The 19184-nt window shown below is 26.9% G+C and overlaps 1 protein-coding gene across 1 annotated transcript; it reads right to left on the reverse strand.

Annotated features, from left to right (window-relative positions):
- Positions 1-768: 768 nt before the first annotated feature.
- On the reverse strand, positions 769-19162 carry LOC129981801 (negative elongation factor B-like). The gene is made up of 11 exons (XM_056092816.1): positions 19070-19162; positions 15672-16007; positions 14767-14883; positions 11183-11494; positions 7616-7764; positions 6232-6334; positions 5963-6058; positions 3269-3328; positions 3024-3177; positions 2234-2532; positions 769-1510 (listed from the first exon to the last, which is right to left on the reverse strand). Exons 2-11 carry the CDS (start codon positions 15978-15980, stop codon positions 1379-1381), a joined length of 1731 nt encoding a protein of 576 aa, XP_055948791.1. The 5' UTR covers positions 15981-16007; positions 19070-19162; the 3' UTR covers positions 769-1378.
- Between the last annotated feature and the right edge of the window lie 22 nt (positions 19163-19184).

Consider the following 19184-nt stretch of genomic DNA (forward strand, 5'->3'; position numbering starts at 1 on the left):
ATTTAGAAAACAGAAAGAAAAAAAAAGCAAAGAGAAAAATATAATAAACAAAAAAGAGCAAAGTGAAAAATATAATAAATAAACAAATGAAAAAATAAGTAAATAAATGAAAAAAAAAAAAAAATAAACAGAAAAATAAATATATAGAATGGCTCAGTCTAAGGTAGAGTCCATGAATCAGGAACAAAAGGCCAGATAGAGTTCTTTTTGCATTTTTTTTTCTCCTAGTACTCACTAGATACTGTCCACTTTTAACAGTGCCTGACAAACCAGGATAAATTATTCTTCAATTTGGAAAATTCTGTTTTCATTATGATATAGGAAATCCAAAATATTTTGAGCTTCTAAAGTCGATTTATTGTTTAATAGAATTTGGGAAATATTTAGTCAAGGTTTAATAAGTTTTCTCAAATGATGAAGAATAGGTCAATGGAAAATATAGTGTGGAATGTCATCATAATCATTACCACATCTACAACTACAATTTCTCAAACTGAATCTTTTAAAATAATGGAGGCGTCCATCGTCTGTAGTTAATTGGGCTACATATTTATTGTCAATACATATATTTCTTTTTACCTGAGAAAAGATACTGAAAGTACAGCGGCCTTTTTTATTATTTTCCCATCTTAATTGCCATTCATCGATGAGAATTTTACGAAGACGAGTTTTGATTGTTCTTTCAAATTCTCCAAGGTCTGTGTAGTATGAGTTATAAAAACTACAACAATCATTATTGTCAAATATTAGTTTATTTTTTAGACTCATTTAGATAAAATGAAAAAAATATATACATACATAAACCCCTCATTTTATATTATCATACATTATGGTTAATACGAGAAAAGGCAATAGCCATTTCAAGATATTTTAATGCCACAGGAATGCAAATAAAAAAAAGCACATCATTTAAAAAAGAGGAGAAACGCTATGAAACATAACAGTCTAAAATCCTTTGCAAATATTTTCAATAACTGCAACCAATATGAAATTATAAATTTTGATCTTAGTTTTGATTTCTTTGGGAACTAATATGCATTATTTTTTTTTTTTTTTTTAATATTTACAATTCCCTCTTCCCAAAGTATATGCAAAATACCAAAAAGCAAAAAAAAAGTATATATGTTTTTGTTTTTTTTTTTGAAAAATAATATAAGTTTAAGAAATAAGCTTTTGGAACATTCTTAACATTACAATTTCATCAATCAGTTATATTTAATAATTCAATTTTAAACTTGCAGTTTCACATGATGATGCCTAACATTGAAAGCAATATACAACCAAATGTACGTTTCAAGAGGGGAAATGATAATGAATATAACTATGTACATATATTACAAACCCTAACCGTATTTATTTTTTGACACTAAAATTGGAATTAAACAGGTGCTGGAGTTGGCACACTAAGAAGAGGAGAATCTACTTCCATTGGTTTTGGAACACAAACTGGTTGATGATTTTTTAATAATTTCTGTATTTCTTGGAATGCTGGTTGAATGCTTTCATAATGCTGGAAAAAATAATATAAGATTAAAAATTTTTGAAAATACAAATATAATGAATAAATTCAACATTGTATTTTATGCATTGGCGATGTTTTCAAAAAATCAATTATTTTATTGAAAAAGTTTCTGTTTCTATAAAAAGAACACCATTTTTATGTCATTTATTTAATTTTTAGGTGAACTATTAATATGGATTAAAATTTGCTCAAATCACTACCTGAATTGGTAATCTCTCAAAATATCCTAGGATTTCCTTACAAAATTAAACTGCATAATATGTTTTACAGATAATAAAATTATAACAACAAAATAGAGCCCACATTTCAATATATTTTGTCTCCACCCCAAGCTTGGTGCCAAATATATCTACACTACCCTTGAATGCTCCTCATTACACTAATGGATAAAACAATTTTAAAACACGAGAAAATTGAGACCGATTAGCCAATAAAAGTATTTTAGCTATCAGCAACTTTTAAGGCTAAAATAAACAGATTTAGGAATGAGAAGTTATAATATGGGAGATAACCAAAATCTATTATAAAAATTAAAAATTCAATTATTTCAAAATTTATTTTTGAAAATTTTATATTTTTTTTTATAGTTACTCAATATTTCATAGCCATACTGACACAAATGTCTTGTTCCATATCTGATTATTAGGATTTAACTTAGTAATAATATGTAATTTTAATTCAAATTTTGAAACAAAATTATACAAGACCCACCTGTGCACATGGTTGCAAAGCTTTCATAACTCCATCCAGCCTGCTTGGAGGCAGCTTTGTATATACATAATTGAGAAGTTTTAGAATATGTCTTACAACACTTTCTTTTGCAAGTCCAGTAAGAAAAAATTCATCAAACACAACTGTACAAAAATCCTCAGTAGAAAATTCATCAATAAGATTTGTAACCAAAAAGTAGGTAAGACTGTTGAGAAAAGGATCTTCAAAAGCACGGTCATTTTCACACAGTGCCAAAGTACCCAAAACACGCATTAGGCCATGACGATCTTTCTGCCGAGCTATAGTGGAAAGAAAGAAAATTAATTGAATCATTTTTACGAAGAGACAAAATTTCTGTGAGTTTGTTTTCACTTGAAACAAGCATAAAATCAATTTAAATAATCAAATCTAAAGTCAAAGCCATTTTTAAAATAACTTAAAATGTTCATCTGCATGTCTTTTTTCAATCCTCTGAAATTGCTGATTTTTTTTTGGGGGGGGGGGGGCATAGCAACCAGCAGAATGAATGAGAAAAATGTTAATAAAATCTTTCAATCTTTTCCAAAGTATATCTATGCAAAACTTTTATCTCCATTTCCAGCGATCTGTTCTATAGAGTTCCAATACACACATATACAGATGCATGCATTCTTTTTTAGTATTACTTTAGATTATAATATTTACAACAAAGCAGTTTTCATTCCATATATACATGATAAGAAATTTCAACAGTTTTCAGAAATATTGTTTTCAAATAAAAATTTATTAAAAAGAAAAGCCTTTTACTTACCATTTTGTAATGTGTAGTACATGGCCAATACTGATGCCACACCATTTTCTTGAATGTATGCCTGATAAGCATCTGGTGGAGGTCCAAAGTGCTCAATGGTAGTAATAGCAGATTCACGATCATCTTGAGGCAATTTTGCATTAATGGCTCGTACCTATATGTATATAAACATAATATGTTTATGCATATATAATACTGAAATTGATTTCATTACTCAAAACCACATTTTAAATGTATTATTTTACCTGGTCATCAACCATTAAGGACATGAGAGAAGGTAGAAACTTCGTAACTAATTGTGCATCCTAAAGATAAAATAGATTTCATAATTAATAAATTTAAAAGGCATAAAAACAATGTATATATAGCCTTCTGTTGCATGTATTAGTATACTACATTAAAATTTAATAAGTTGCCTTAATTTAAAAAGTTTAATATTTATTAATTTTTTAAATAAGATCTGAAAAATAAAACATAAAAAACATCAAATTCTTTTTTAAAAAAATTAATATACTTAAATAAATATACAGAAAAATACATGAAACACTTTTATGAAAAGAAAATTCTCAGCAGAAAGAACTATAAACAAATGATGTGATTTTAGCCTCTGTTCTAATGTTTGTTTCAATTACTGACAACTATTATTATTTATATATAACATTTAAAAAGTATAACAAATATTAAAAGGGAACAATATATAGAGTGTCTTTAAATTATTTGTGGGATAAAAAAAATTAATTAAAACACAATATTTTAAAGCATGTGGAAATTATTAATATCGATACAAAATCTATAAAATTGGAAATTTCATTTGTGCATTGCATCAAAAACGGTTTTATTTAAAAAAAATAAGCAGTGAAAAAAGTATGTGCATTCTTTGGTGAAGAGAAACAGAACCTCTAAAAATAGTTTAAAGTTGATTCAAATATGAATTTACTGAACCTCAGCCAATGGTACAATTAATCGTTATAAAAACTTTGTGAGACCAAACATGATTTACATCAAGGAGGTGCAGGTAGGCCAAGCATTAGTAAAGAAAATGTTTTTGCCATTATAGATGAGTATATGTGTAATTCCAGTAAATCTATGCATAGAAAGATTAACCTACAAACAGAGAGATTCATAGTCTATAAATAGAGATTCTTAGACTGACAATTCTTACATTGTTTATGACTGTGTGTAAACTGTAATTTTATTACTAAATCACACTTAAGGAATCAATCAAAAGGAATTTTTTCTAGACCATTTTGATTATACTGAGGATAAATTTATTCAAAAAATCATATTCAGTACTGAAACAACATTTCAAATTTCAGGAGAGATAAATCACCATGAGTGAGGAATTTAAGTGTGAGAAACCCGAATTTTCTACAAAAACATGAACAAGGTAACCCTAAAATTAATAATGAAATGCCTGACTATTTTTTTACAAAAACATTTTTTTAATTTCTTTGCTGTATATAATTTAGAAAAGTTATTTAAAAAATGTTTAACTATTTTTTTGTTAAATTTTTTTAAAATTAAAATGTTAAATGTTATTTACATGGCTACATTATGAATTAAACAATATTTAACATTATAACAATTCTGCAAGTATAAATCACATCATAACAATTCTGCAATAAAAATAATATTTTTACAGTATTTTTAATGATAGAACTATTCATACAACAGCCAACTTGTTATTTTTCAAAGTTTCCAGTTGAAATCTAATTCTAATGCCGTTACTGCCATATACCGTTCTTTTCTACAAATGTTTTTCAAACACTCACTATTGAGCTATTGGAACAATCATGTGAAGCTTATAAAATGAAAATAAAAACATGCAGCAAAATCATGCACTGTAGGGTTAATGTTTAGTCCACTTTAACTCATAATCCAATGATCGTTTTTTTCTTCAAAGTCATCAAATAATTCAGATATTTATTTAATTATACTTAACTTGTATGCTGTGTCTCAGCTAATATATATATATAAATATATATGTGAAATATTTTTTAATCGGTATATTTATAGGGATGGATCAATTTTTCTGGAACCCATATTCTCTTGATATCATATCACTCGATTTTCTTTCTTTGTTATTTTTTTTTTGGGGGGGGCGATATCCGAAGAACTAACTTTAGCTACAGTTTCATCTCTTTAACTATTTAAGAAGTTGAATCACCTCAGCACCATTATAGCATTGCCTCTGCAGCTGTATGTAATAAATAAAATATCATTTCAATATTTGATAGGTAACAGAACTAATTACTTTGACCTATGAACATATTACAAACTTATAGGAGAATAATGTAAAAAGTGATCTACAATGTCACAAGTGCTCGGATTTTTATTTTCAAAGTCCATCATAGAGCATTTTATATTTCATAGTATAATAAAAAAATCAAATATGCATTTGGAAATTTTTATATTTGACCTAACAAAGGCAAATTCTGCTACAAAACTGCAATTTTAGTAATAAGATCATATACCAAATTTCATTTATTTAATTCATTCCATTTTTTTATTATAAATGTGAACCAAATTTCACTGATCAAGCTCTTTATGATTTATGTTGTTTTCACTTGTACTCAGATTTAGACAGATAGATAAGCTTCTGGCACATAGATAGCAATCAAAATTTTACTGAAATTTACAATTTTTTTGTAAAGATTACATGCAAAATCATATTCACAGACAGATAGTCATAATTTCAAAAATGTGTTTTCAAACTTAGAGAAGATCTGAAACATAAAAATATCAAAGTTTTTGACAAATACATTATTTTTTCTTTGTATACTTTTGCATATCAGAAAGTAATAAAGTGTTTGAGGTAGAAAAAATTTGGCTAGCAAAATACTATTTTAAATTATCAATAACTCCTTCAAAACATTTCAAAAGTTCAGTATGTATTTAATTAGATTTTCAATTTCAAAATTTGTTTTAAAAATACATACCAACTTTGGCTCCTTATACACTTGAGTACTAATCATTTCCCAAGCTTGTAATCCCAAAGCAAGCATACGAAGAAGCAAAACCAAAACTGCATTTTCCTGCAAACAAAAATAGAATTATATATATATATATGGTTCAAACAACGGATTTTCTTACATTCAAACCAGAAAGAAAAAAAAAAAAAAATCATATAGCGCTATCTAAATAATGTCATTAGATGATAATACTGAGAAATTTTTGGAACAGAAAAATCAAACTTAAATCAACATACTCTTGCATATCCTTCTTGGCTGATGAGGTACATGATAATTTTCAAAGCTGAAGTTGCAAGAAAATTTATAGCATAAGGATCACATAAGGTCATTGAAAGGTCACTGTAAAATATAAAATAACTATAAATAGGAGTAAACAGCTTTTTTAATAATTAGGAAAATGCTGACAGTCTTATATACATGACAAGTCTACTAAAAACTGAAATTTGATTAAAAATGAAAGATATTATCAAAAATAGAAGAAAGGCACTTATGACATTACTCTACATGGCAATATTTAAAAAATATGAAAATGTCATACAGATCAAATTAAACTGACAACACATAAGAATTGAATTTTATTTGGCTAGTTATCTCAAATGGCAGAATTTCTAGTTATAACACTAATAATGCTGGTGGATGATATATTCCAAATGCATTCATACTAAGAAATAATAATGCCTAATAGAAAATTAAACATGTTGTGAAATATGTATTTGATAATTATTGCTGAAGTTTGTAATTTCCATGGAATATTTACTAATTTTCAATATTAAATGCTTATTAAACATAAAAGACATAGATCAAAATAGGCAACATGAAAAAGATAGACCTAACAGATTCCAAGAACCTCCAATGACAATTCTATAACTAGTATTAGGAAATAGAAATTTGCATTTTCTAAATGTAACAATCACTTGATTAAACAAAACAATTATTGTTGAATAAAAATATTTAAGGAAAAAAAATATTAAAATAAAGTATTACAGAAACTTCAACTAATATTAAGTAAAGATGGCAACAAATTTTCAATAATCATTAGTAATAAATAACAGTTTAAATTATTGCACATTTAAGCAAAGGACAAAATTATAGCACAAAAAAGCAAAGAAAATTTAATATAACACATCAAATTTCATTCTCTCTTCAACATAATAATTTTCCAAACAAATAAGGCCCAGCAATATTAAATAAAAGATATTCCATTGCATTATTATCAGATTCAATTTTTTTAACAATGAAAATTTATTAGTAAACACATAAAAATAAGCTTTTTTAAATTACTTTTTAAAAAAATTGTTTTTCAATTTCCAGTTAACTCAAATTTGATCAATTATTAGCAAAATTTAGCTTTCATACATTCATTTGAAATGATTAAACATTATCAGAATAGAAACATTATAAAAATATTTCATTATATTTTCTTAAAGTGCAAAATAACTATTACAACTAATAAGGGAAAAAAGTGATGATTTCAAAGACATGCATTCCAATATGACAGTCTTTATTTTTTCATACAGACTATATTATTTTAAGAAACTACTATTTGAAAATATAGCAAAATAGAAATTTTCTTTACTGTTTTAAATTATTTTATAATTATGAAAAAACTTAAATACTTACCCAAGAACTTGTTCATTTCCTCTCTTAATACTGTCTAAAAATCCTTGTAATTCTCTGGAACGTTTTACATCAACATTCTTCTCTCGAATGCAAGCATCTAAACACCAGGTGAATTTGTGGCATGGATCAACATGCGTAATTTCTTGAATCTAAATATGTAATTTCTTATATCAAAAAAAAATAATATGTATCAATTTTACAGCAATTTATAGTATATTTATATAAGCACTACGGAAAAGTGTCAATTTGGAAAACAATGTTAGATTTATTTTTTTTAATTCAATTGCCATATAAGACAGGAAAAACAAAAATTTATCACAAAGAATTCACCAATATTTTGCAATAGTCACATATGCATTTACTATTCATCATGCCAAAATTATAAGTGGCATTACTTAGCATGAGAAAGAAGTTAGTTTCCTGAGTATTCACAAAAATAGATGCTATATTACCATACATATTGAAAATTCAATCCAATTTCATCGGTAAGCCAGCTAGATTCATCTTTTGTTTAACTATCTTATAATCCTAGACTGCATTCAATAGTATAAAAATTTCAACCTGGATAAGAAGTCATTTAGATATGAATCATACATAAAAAACAAAATTCAATGAAGAATCATATAATGTTCTTAAAAAATAATTTGCAAAATAAAATAAAAAAGGAAAATGATGAAGAAAAGGGGGAAAGGGTGACAAGAAAGATAAAGAAATGATAACGATGATAAAGAAAGTGGGCTATAGAAAAATACTTATGAAAATGGAAAAACATAGTGTGCTTTTTTGAAATATCTTAGAAATTTCAAAAAAAAAAAAAAGCCTAAGATATAAATCCAAATAAAAATAAAAATAAAAAGTTTTATCAACCTCAATCATTACAAATATTATAGAAAACTGTCTAGAATAGAATATGCTTTTTTCAGCTCTTATTCTAAGCAGTTATTGTCCAAATACAATAATGTAATCAAGTATTGATAGCAAGTTTTCCAGTTTGTTCATTATACTCAGCTTTAAAATGGTCAATTCATATAAACAAATGGAAAATCAATTGTAATCGATAAGCCTCAGATCTTCTACTAAATTAAATAAAATGAAAAGTGATAAAATAATAAATTATAATATAATAAAAAATGCAATGCACTGCTCACTTTTTTTTAACACTCAACAATTCTTATGTACATGCCACAGATTTTTGCATGCTATGTGCAGTATGAGGACACTTTACTCATACCACATACAATTCAAATTCAATACAGTTTACCTAGATTTTTAACATTGAAAGAAGAATAAATTGAATAAAAGCAGTGGACAATATTTATTATTTCAAATAATAATCTGTTATCAGAAATTTATATTTCAAAACTTATGCATTTTAAAATTTTTTTGTCGAAATTGTTCTATATTTCTTCTTTTGTGTACAATAGCTATAAAAGGAATTTATGCCCGGTATTATATAGTGAATGATGAAGAAATGATTATATTTCTTAGACTCCATTCATTTGAGCCTGTTATGTATAAAAGAAAGCTATTATGCTAATAGTAATCTCTAGTGGTCGCAGTTACAAAGTAACCTCTAAAAGAATTTTTTTTTTTTTTTTTTTTTTTTTTAACACTTAGTGGTTACATTACAGAAAACTAAATTCTTATACATATGAAAATGTACATTAAGTTTAAAATTTTAAATTAAGTCTTACTCTTTAAAATTTAATACTTTATGCTCCATTTACAGTTTATTTTTTAGCAACACATAGCAATAAACAAAATGTTGACATACAATAAAAATGTGCTTTAAAAGTTTTTCATAAAAATTGCATTAAAGACTTTGGACTCTTACAAAATAAATTCCCATATAATATGACAAAAAAATTGTTCATTCCCCATACAATGCAATAAAAAGTCCTCTATTCCATTTAAGATAACTGTAGCACAATCAAAATATTAAAATTTTTGCTTTTAAAAGCATATGCATACACTTTCCAAACATATGTGCTATGTATATATGAATCAAGAAGTGGGAATTTAAAAAATGCAACATCTCACAAGCAAAATGTGCAGTTGCAAAGTCGGGGCATGTTTGAGATTGCAAAAGTGGCATATCTAATATAATATGATTTTCTATTGTGCAAAATGCATCCCTCAGGGGTGTTTGTGGGACCCCAAAAAATCCCCTGAAACTTTTACGGACTTACTACCGACATTTTGGAGTTTCGAGAAGGGGGGGGGGGAGAAATGAAAAATTACGATTATGAAGTATTGAATGACCTAATTATAAAAGTTCAATGAATTATTTTTTTTGCAAAATTAAGACCTTTGAACCCAGGTCACGTGATCGCACATCTGGTAGAACGAAGTCTCTCCCTTTTTTTTCTGCCGCGCCTACTTGCCGAAAAGAATCCAGAAGAGAACGTCCGAGAACCGGGGGAATGAGTCATAACTCGCAATAAGGAAAGAACAAAAAAGAAGTTTTTTTCCCCCTTTTCACGCATTATCACTGCCTTTGGAGAAAGAAAGGAAAAGTTTTCACCACACACACTGACCTTGCGTTTTCTGCTTTCAAAGCAAACAAAATTACCCAGATCAAAATAAATAATTCATTATTATTCCTACTTCCTTTTGAACGACGATCCCCGGAATTTCCGGGTATCAAAGCTCAAAATCCCCGGAATTCCGGGGTTTCCTCGGAGCACAAACACCCCTGATCCCTTGTATTGTACAATAGTCTATGATGCATAAATTTCACAATTGTAGACATTTAAATATAATGTATTCTGAAGCTAAATTTGATAGATAACTGTAATGTAACTAGGTAAAGTGATTTTCCCAAACTTTCTAATATATTCTCTAATAAATATACTTGCACATCATTAATCACATTCCATCCATAGACAACAGTTATGGAAAATTCCATTAGCATGTAATTTTTAGCGATTAATCACTGGAATGAAATTTATATAAAATTACCAAAAATCCAAAGATGTATGTTGTTTTCTTGATTGGTTAAAACTAAACTTTGACACAGAGGTATAACTGTAGTCACAAAGTTTCATACCATATTCCATATATTTAAATCATTACATTTTTGCAATGCTTGTGAAAATCCAAACACAATCCAAATCAGTCAAGGGATTGACTGATTTGGTTCTAAATTTGGTATGTATTTACACTTTAGGTGCTAAATTTGCATACCAAATTTTATCCAATTGGCTCTCATCATTTTGTAATTATTATGTTAACTTACAGACAAACAAACTTACTCTGAATGAATTTCATTCAAAATTTGATAGAAATCTACTAATTTGGTGCATAAATCACATACCAAATTTCACACATCTAGTATAAAGCACTTGAATTATCACAGACAAATAGACAGATATAAATCTAAAAATGTATTTTTAGGAGGTGGAAATTTAGGAAATAGATATGCCAAAATTTAAGTTCAAATTTTTTGATGATTACAATACTTTCTTCCTGTATACATTATATACAAGAAAGTAAAAAAGTGACTTTAATGTTAATTTTTAAATTGAAAAAAGATGGAAACATAAAATTCAATAACAAATTACTTACTTCTAAATCATGTAAAGCCATGAGTAATTCTGATCTCAATGTACAATAATGCACAATTTTTGTTCTGAGAAACAGAGTTCTAAGGAACTGTAGCACCATGTCATAAAGCTTAACATTATGACCGATCATGGTGAGCAATTTCTGTACCACTTCACCCTGCCGTCTCTGTTTAGGAGATGGAGCAAAAAACTGAGTGATGGGATCCGAGTGTTTAAACAACAAGTCTTCTTTCTCTTTAATGTATTGAGTCAGAAGAGGAGAGACTTCATCTCCAAATAAGGACTGATTGTCCTGCCAAATTTGTCTTTTTACCTGTTAAAAATTAATTAAAATTATTAAAAATTTAAAAATAAATCTAAATTGTACAAAAGGGCATTAATACTCTAGACTAATTGAAATTTAGCAATTTAAAATTAAAGCAGTTCTTATTCATAAAAGATAAACAAAAAATAAATTCTTCAAAATTTAACTGAAAATTATAAATACATTGAAGTTAACACAAATGTATCACATAGATTTTTTTTTTTTTTTACTAACATAAATAATTAAAATTTCAGTTTATTATGATTTTTTCCTCTTTCATATATCTCTCCCATTCATAAAGAAAATGACACCAATTATCAAAGAAAGATTTATATAATATTAGTGTCAAAATGAATATGTCATTAGTACTCGATACTTTTGGATTTATCTAAAAATATAAATGATAGCAAAAAATGTATACTATAAACAGCATAGTAAATATAATTAAGAAAAATTGTATGTTTTGTTTCAATAATTGTTTATTATGAAAATATCATTAAAAGAATCTAATACAATATTTATGTAGTGAAAATTGGATTTGTCATTTCTAAAAAAAATGGTCATTGACCTTTCCAAGTTGTTCAAAAGAAATACATTTTTTTTTTTTTTTTTTTTTTTTTGAAATTGTAAATGATAACTGTAATTTAAAATTTTTACATTACTAGCAGATGAATTTTTATTTAATATGATTGTTGTTTATATTTCCTTGTGGCTTCTTTAAGCTGTTTGCCATAGAAATTAAGAAATTTATCAGCTAGCAACAAAATCGCCACAAGCAAATAGCTTCTTTTCTTTGTCATGAATTCTTTTAAATATATCATTTAAGCATCAACAGAAAAGTATGATAATATTTATAAAAAAAAATTGAATGATTATGAATGACTTCCTTTCATCCCTTCAGTTGGTTGATAGGACCAAGCATTGCCTGGGAACTAAACACTAGAGATTCCGTGTTCGACTGACCATCTAACCAGGACATATGTTTTGCACCTCAGAACTCTCAGTCAAGAAAGCAAATATGTGCACTGTAGGCCCACATGGGCTGTCATGGCACTGAGTTTAGTTTAGTTTTTGCCAATAAATGACTTAATTATTTTCACTGAACAAGTTTTATAACAAGGAGAGAACACGTGTAAGAAAATTGTGTTTGTGTTGTTATTTCTTATGGCACTTGCTGTTCGCTGTTCGAAGACAGCCGATTTAAGTCGGGGGGGGGGGGGCTCTTGTATCTATAGTAGCGCCATCAAGGGCCAAGAGAATGACTTAGCTACACACACGTCACAACCCTTTTTACGGGGCGGACTTCATTCACGCATTTCATTCACCCAACTACAGATCGTAATTTAGACCTGAATCAGAGAACGATCACCCCTGATCCAGTACCCCCAGTGGTATTACTCTCGACATGGAGGACTTTGTGACCACGGCAGATTTAACGTGCATCAGCCACCAAGCACGCGGAGAATCTTCGGCCGGTGGGGTTTGAACTCGCAACCTCAGGGACGCGAATCCGACGCTCTACCAACCAGGCTATCCCGGCCTCATTGTGTTTGTAATGAGATGTAATATAAAAGTACTGCCCTTTTAGGATAATCATTCACAAAAATATTAAAGGACAATAACCAGCCGATTCTGAGAAAATGGCATTCAAACTTTTTGCATAGCTACTACTAATACTTGTTTTGCATACTAATAACTTGTCTTCATGCTTAGCAACTCAAAAGCATAGCTGTCAACTTCATAAGCGGGAGGTCGGAATTCAATCTTGGTTTCTCTTTCTTTCCTTTTAAAGCCTTTCATATTACTTAAATTAAACTAACAATTAATAAATACTTTTAATTAATATGTTATATTTATTTTATGCAAAAATAAATATTTTTCTAACACTTGATTTACAATTAAATTTTTTAAATAATAAATACAATTTTAATTAACATGTTATTTCTTTTTTATGCAAAAATAAATGTTCATTAACCTAATACTTGAATTACAATTTAATTTTTAAATGAAAAATGATTATAAAAATAATTTCAATTATGGTAATCATTAATTGCAATTACTTGCATCATAAAATAAAGCTATTCAATATTTCTAGAAATTTGACATTAATTTAATTAATTAATAAACATTAAAAAATATTAAAAAACATACGAGTATAAAAATGGCAAATATCAAAAAGAATATTCAAAATTAATAAATTATGATTGTTCACAAGAACAATGGTTCTTTAAGAGATCTATTAGAGAACAAACTTCATTTACATTCAAAAATATTCATCATTCATCAGACAGTTGGACAACATACTGCATTATCTTATTGAAAATTTTAAAACATCTACCAATGAATTAATTACTTAACATCTGCTTTCTAATTTTCATTTTGAATATAAATATGAGCAGCATTTCCTTACATATTTAAATAAACATCAGAAGTTCCCTTTAGTTTCCACTATAAATATAATTGATTTGATGGATTTAGAAAAAATAATTATTAAAATTCAGAAACTTAAAACTTAGTTTTTTAAGATGATAATAATAATTTGAATTATTTATAACCATTAAACCTATATTTATAATTATTCTTTTAAGAATTAAATATTAATTCAAGTATAAGAAGAATAAGAATTTATTTTTGCATAAAAATGAAAAACATATTAATTAAAACTATTTGTACATTTTTAATTTAATTTGAATTTTTTTTAAAAAAATTAAAGGGAAAGAAAGAAAAAATAAACACCAAGAACTGAACTCTGATCTCTTGCTTATGAAGTGATTCAAATGACAGTTATACCACTGGGATATTTAACACAAAGACAAATTACTAATAAATAAGCTAGGCACAAAGTTTCAAAGCTGTTTTCTTGGAATTGCTCAGCTATTGTCTTTTATATTTTAATGAATGAACATGCTACAGGTTTATTATCATAATTACTATACAGGTTTACTATCATAAATTTCATCGCAAACTCAATTTTCCAACAGGTGCCCTCCCTTTCTAAGACTTTTAAAGAATTTAAAATATTATATCAAAAAGAATATAATCTCTTTAAAATCTGGGAGGAAGGTGGGATTACGACTTCAAAAGCATGTTGCAACTTTTCTTCAATCATCTATTACATTCACCAAAAAAACTTTTATCACGTAGCAAAAAAATATGTTTTACATAGCTAATTTTGGAAATTAATCAATAGCCTAAGAATTAACTAATTATAGAATTTGTTAAAAATAAAGTTATAACAAAAAATTACAGATAAAAGCCTAGATCAACAATCATAAATATACCTGCACATCACATTCTTGATACAGTTGTTTATTGCTAACTAAATGCTTGAGATATCTATCTTCAACTCTGTCCATGTTTTTCAAAATACATAAAACAACAGGCTTGATTTTAGGTACCTGGAATGTTTTTAAATTGTAATTAGAGAGTAAGTAACATTTACCATATTTTAAAGCAGTTTAAAAATTGAGAAAGTACTGAAATACAGAATAAACATCTATTATTTTAAAAAAGTTAAAATTATTTTGTAAAGAAATATACATACTTATCTAACAAAGTATAATACAATTTTAGTATTTTGATGTATCACTTTTTAGATTTCTAATATTATGAGAAAACAAAATTAAAATTACGTCTCACTGCTAACATAATTTTAAAATTTCGCAAGTTAGATTCATGAAATCTGGTATCATTGTAAACTGCTTCTAACAGATTATATTACATTTACAAAACTGGATTACAGCATTGAATAATGTTATATTATTATTATTCCATTACAAACAATTATCAATTTGCTTTGTCACAAAAGTGTTGGGACTTATTTTTAAACATTACATCTCCCCAAAATATAAAATTGAATTGATTGAAAATTCCACACCATTTAGCTATTTTTTTTATACATTTCTCCAATAAAGTTGCAGGAAATAATAATAAAAAAAAAAACAGCATATTTCAGAAATAATTCAGCAAATCTTAGATACCAACATTAAATTTGTTACAGTGTAATTTTTTATTATGGAACTCTACATGTTACCAACTTCTGACTAGGATTCTGTCAATAGAAAAGTACCAATTTTTTATATATCTAATCGATGTCTGCAAATTCATGACTTAACACAAAATAAAAGTATTTTAAAAAAATAAAATGTCTCAGACTGATTTAAATAATTAAGAAATATTTACTCACATTAATCAAAATAAAGCTCTTCTGCAACAATTCCTTAAGCTTACGTTCTCGTTCTCGGGGATCATTTTGAGAAAGCTTCTCAATAGTAGCTATTAATGTGTCTTTAAGTTCTTCTAAAACTGATAGGTGAAATTCCTGTCGTGGAACACCATGTCGATCAAGGAGAGGAAGCATGGGTCGAAGAGATGGAAGCAGGATTCCATTTTCAGTCTGAAAATCTTCAATGGCTTTTAGAGGATCTGCACAATTGGTCAGAGCTTCTCGAAGATATTCTTTGCCAGGAATGCCTACTTCCTCTAAACCTGACATGATTGGCTTTCTAGAGAAATAATTTCTCTGAAAAGCAAAAGCAAATTATATTAGAATTTTTATAATATTGTGGATTGACTGATATAATTAAGTGACAATAAAACTGCCCAAATATGATTAAGTGCATACAAAAGTTTCCTTAAACTTACAATATATTACAACTGGATAACTGCAGTAAACAGCCAGTAGGCTTTATCAATTTTACAATTCAGTATCAATTGTCTCAATATTATGAGTAAAACTGAACTATTCACTTACCTTTTATTTGAAAAAAGTTTTTGTAGATACCTTGTTAAAACATTCACAACACTATATACTAACTGGGCAAATAAATTTATTTCCCAATTAAGAGAATGTTGTTACAATTTTTTTTTTTTTTTTTTTTTTTTTGTTGTTGTTTAAAAATTGCATGCTATTGGTGAACAGTTGATTTAATTGCATGATGCTTTATGTTTCATTGGCTAAGATAATCAACAGACAACATGATACTGTTAGCAATTAGTTGTTGGCTGCAATAAACATGACATTATTGGCAATTTGTTTGGTATTTAACCAGTGGCATGCAAATAATACAGAAATATCAAATTTACCTTATTGTTTCTTTAATCTGATTTTTTAAACAGAATTATCAGCACATGAGAAATAAAATCAGGTAAAATGCCAAGATTTATCTATTGATGAATTATGGAACTAAAGGTATGCTAGAAAAAAACTTTATTTGGATTTTTTAAAAAAAATCTATTTGAAGGCATTAAAGAATATATAGAATAAATAAAAATATTATTAATACATTTTTAATCTATACAACAAAAAGAAATAACTGTTTCGTTCATAGTTTTATTTCGTCTTAACTCAATCACAAATTTATACTTTAAGTGATTTATTAAATCATGAGATGTCTAATTTGAAAACATTTTATTAAATTTATTTATAGAATAGTTAGTAGAATATTTTGTACATATGTAAATTTATTTATAATTATGAACTTTATTTACAACCAATTTAATGATCATATCAAATATTCAGAGCAAATTTCAATAAATATAAATGGAATTATATGATGATGATGCAATAAATGTATTAACAGTTGATAGAAATAAAATTAACTTTTCTTACGTAACAACTTTTAGAGAAAAGTTACTTTCTCATAAACTTATTTTTCTTCTAATATAAGTAGATCTTCATAAATAAGCAAATAATTAAAGTATAAATTACTTTTCTACTGCTCATTCCATAATTAGATTCAGAGGTGACAATTCCAGAAAAAAAAAAAGTCTATTAAATAAATAAATAACTGCTTAATCAATCAGATTTTATTGTATTTTTAACATAATGAAATTATTTTAATTAGAAAAGTAATCATAATCTTGGTCATTCAAAGAAGAAAATCATTTACATATTCGAAAACAATCTATCCCTCATCCCTTTATTTGCATCAAACAAAATTTAAGCATAGTAAAATATAAATTAAACTAACTATATGGAAAAGTAATTCAGAAAAATAAAGAAGTCAAAAAGGATTTGATATTCATGGTATTATTGTCTTTGTAGATTATCAACAAAAAACTAATCATAAAAAAAAATTGAAGTTTCAATTTATTTGGAAAAAAATACACAAACTATTAATTTTTTATGAGCCATTCTTTTAAATTTAAATCTGTATTAAGGGGTGTGTTTTTTTTTTGACATTCTAATTAGTTATATATTATGCAAGAGGCCTTTTCGAATGATTATAGATTCTGTTTATAGTCGGTGAAGAAATCAAGGAAAAATAATAGGAATTTAAATTATTTAAGCAAAAAATTATTAATGCCTTTCAGTAACTTCCATAATACAATTATAAATTCATATTAAAATATGAAAACAAGTCAGAATATATCAGAAATATGAAATTGGACCTTTGGATCAAATGCTTTTGAAACATGATTTTTTTTAATGAAATTACCAGTATCAGAAGCTTTTATCAAAAAACCTTCTCATTGTTGCATAAGAAATTAACAGTTTATCTGAATAGTGCTTGGCCATCAAATGCATAACAGTAATTAATTGTCAATCACCTCTCTCCAAAAATCTAGCAAAAGGCTGCATGGTAATAGACTATTTTGAAACTAATGGCATGAATTTAAATTTAAAGTTTGCTAAATGTATAAAATTAACATATAAGTCCTGTCTAAACCTAACAATGTCATATGAGACTTCACTATAATTAAAACCCTTTCTGCCAAAAGTAATGTTATATTCAAGGGTTTTTCCTTTTTTTGTAAGCAAATGTTGTCAATAAGGAAAAACTGCTGAATATTTTCAAAACAATATATAATCCTATAAAAGATAAGATATCAGAAATTAATAATATAATAAACCTTTTTTAAAGCTTCTTCTGATGAAATTTTTGACAATCTTTATATTATAAGGAGAAAAAAGAATTTCGAAATGCAAATTTTTAGTCCAATTGCAAGTACAATAATATATTCCCTCCCCCCCAATAGCTCCATGCTTTAATCATTTTAAGACCTGCCCCTCCCCCCTTCTTTTTAACAAAACCTTCCCAGAATGCTGCAAAAACTGAATAGACCCAAAAATAAAATCTTACAGAGCAGGAAATTTTTGCCTTTGCTTTTATAGAACATTTTCTCTGGCTTTAACTCAAAACTAAGGTGGCTTCTTACCAGCTAATAATATAAAGAACAAGACTTTGAAGTTAAGTTAATGAACACAATCTAATATGGTAATTATGTGGTTAAAGAATTTGACACGAAATATATATATGTATGTAAAAATACAATTCTTTTTATCGTCCAATTAGGAAAATATGTTTATATATATATATTCGTAATCAATCCTACATCCTATCAATGAGTAAATCTTTGTTTGTTGTCAACCAAACGAGCAAAGGTTTTAATAATTTTGAGTGTCACTGATGAATCATTAATAAAAAAAAGCTCAATGAAGGCATAAACGAAACCGGCAAAAAATACAGCTATTATAGACAATCAAATTATTCGAAAAGAAAAATATCTATTCCATCTTTGGTTTAAAAAGGCATGCACTAATTATCATATCTTATTTTAAAACATATTGCCTTTACTTACAAAAACAAATTAAACACATCAGTAACTGTTGACAGTAAAATTCTTTAGCGATAAATTCAAATATGTAACAACACGCTTCTTCAAACTTTATTTACAAATTAATAAAATTAACTTT

This window comes from Argiope bruennichi, chromosome 8 (assembly GCF_947563725.1).
Source record: "Argiope bruennichi chromosome 8, qqArgBrue1.1, whole genome shotgun sequence".
NCBI classification, from domain to species: domain Eukaryota; kingdom Metazoa; phylum Arthropoda; class Arachnida; order Araneae; family Araneidae; genus Argiope; species Argiope bruennichi.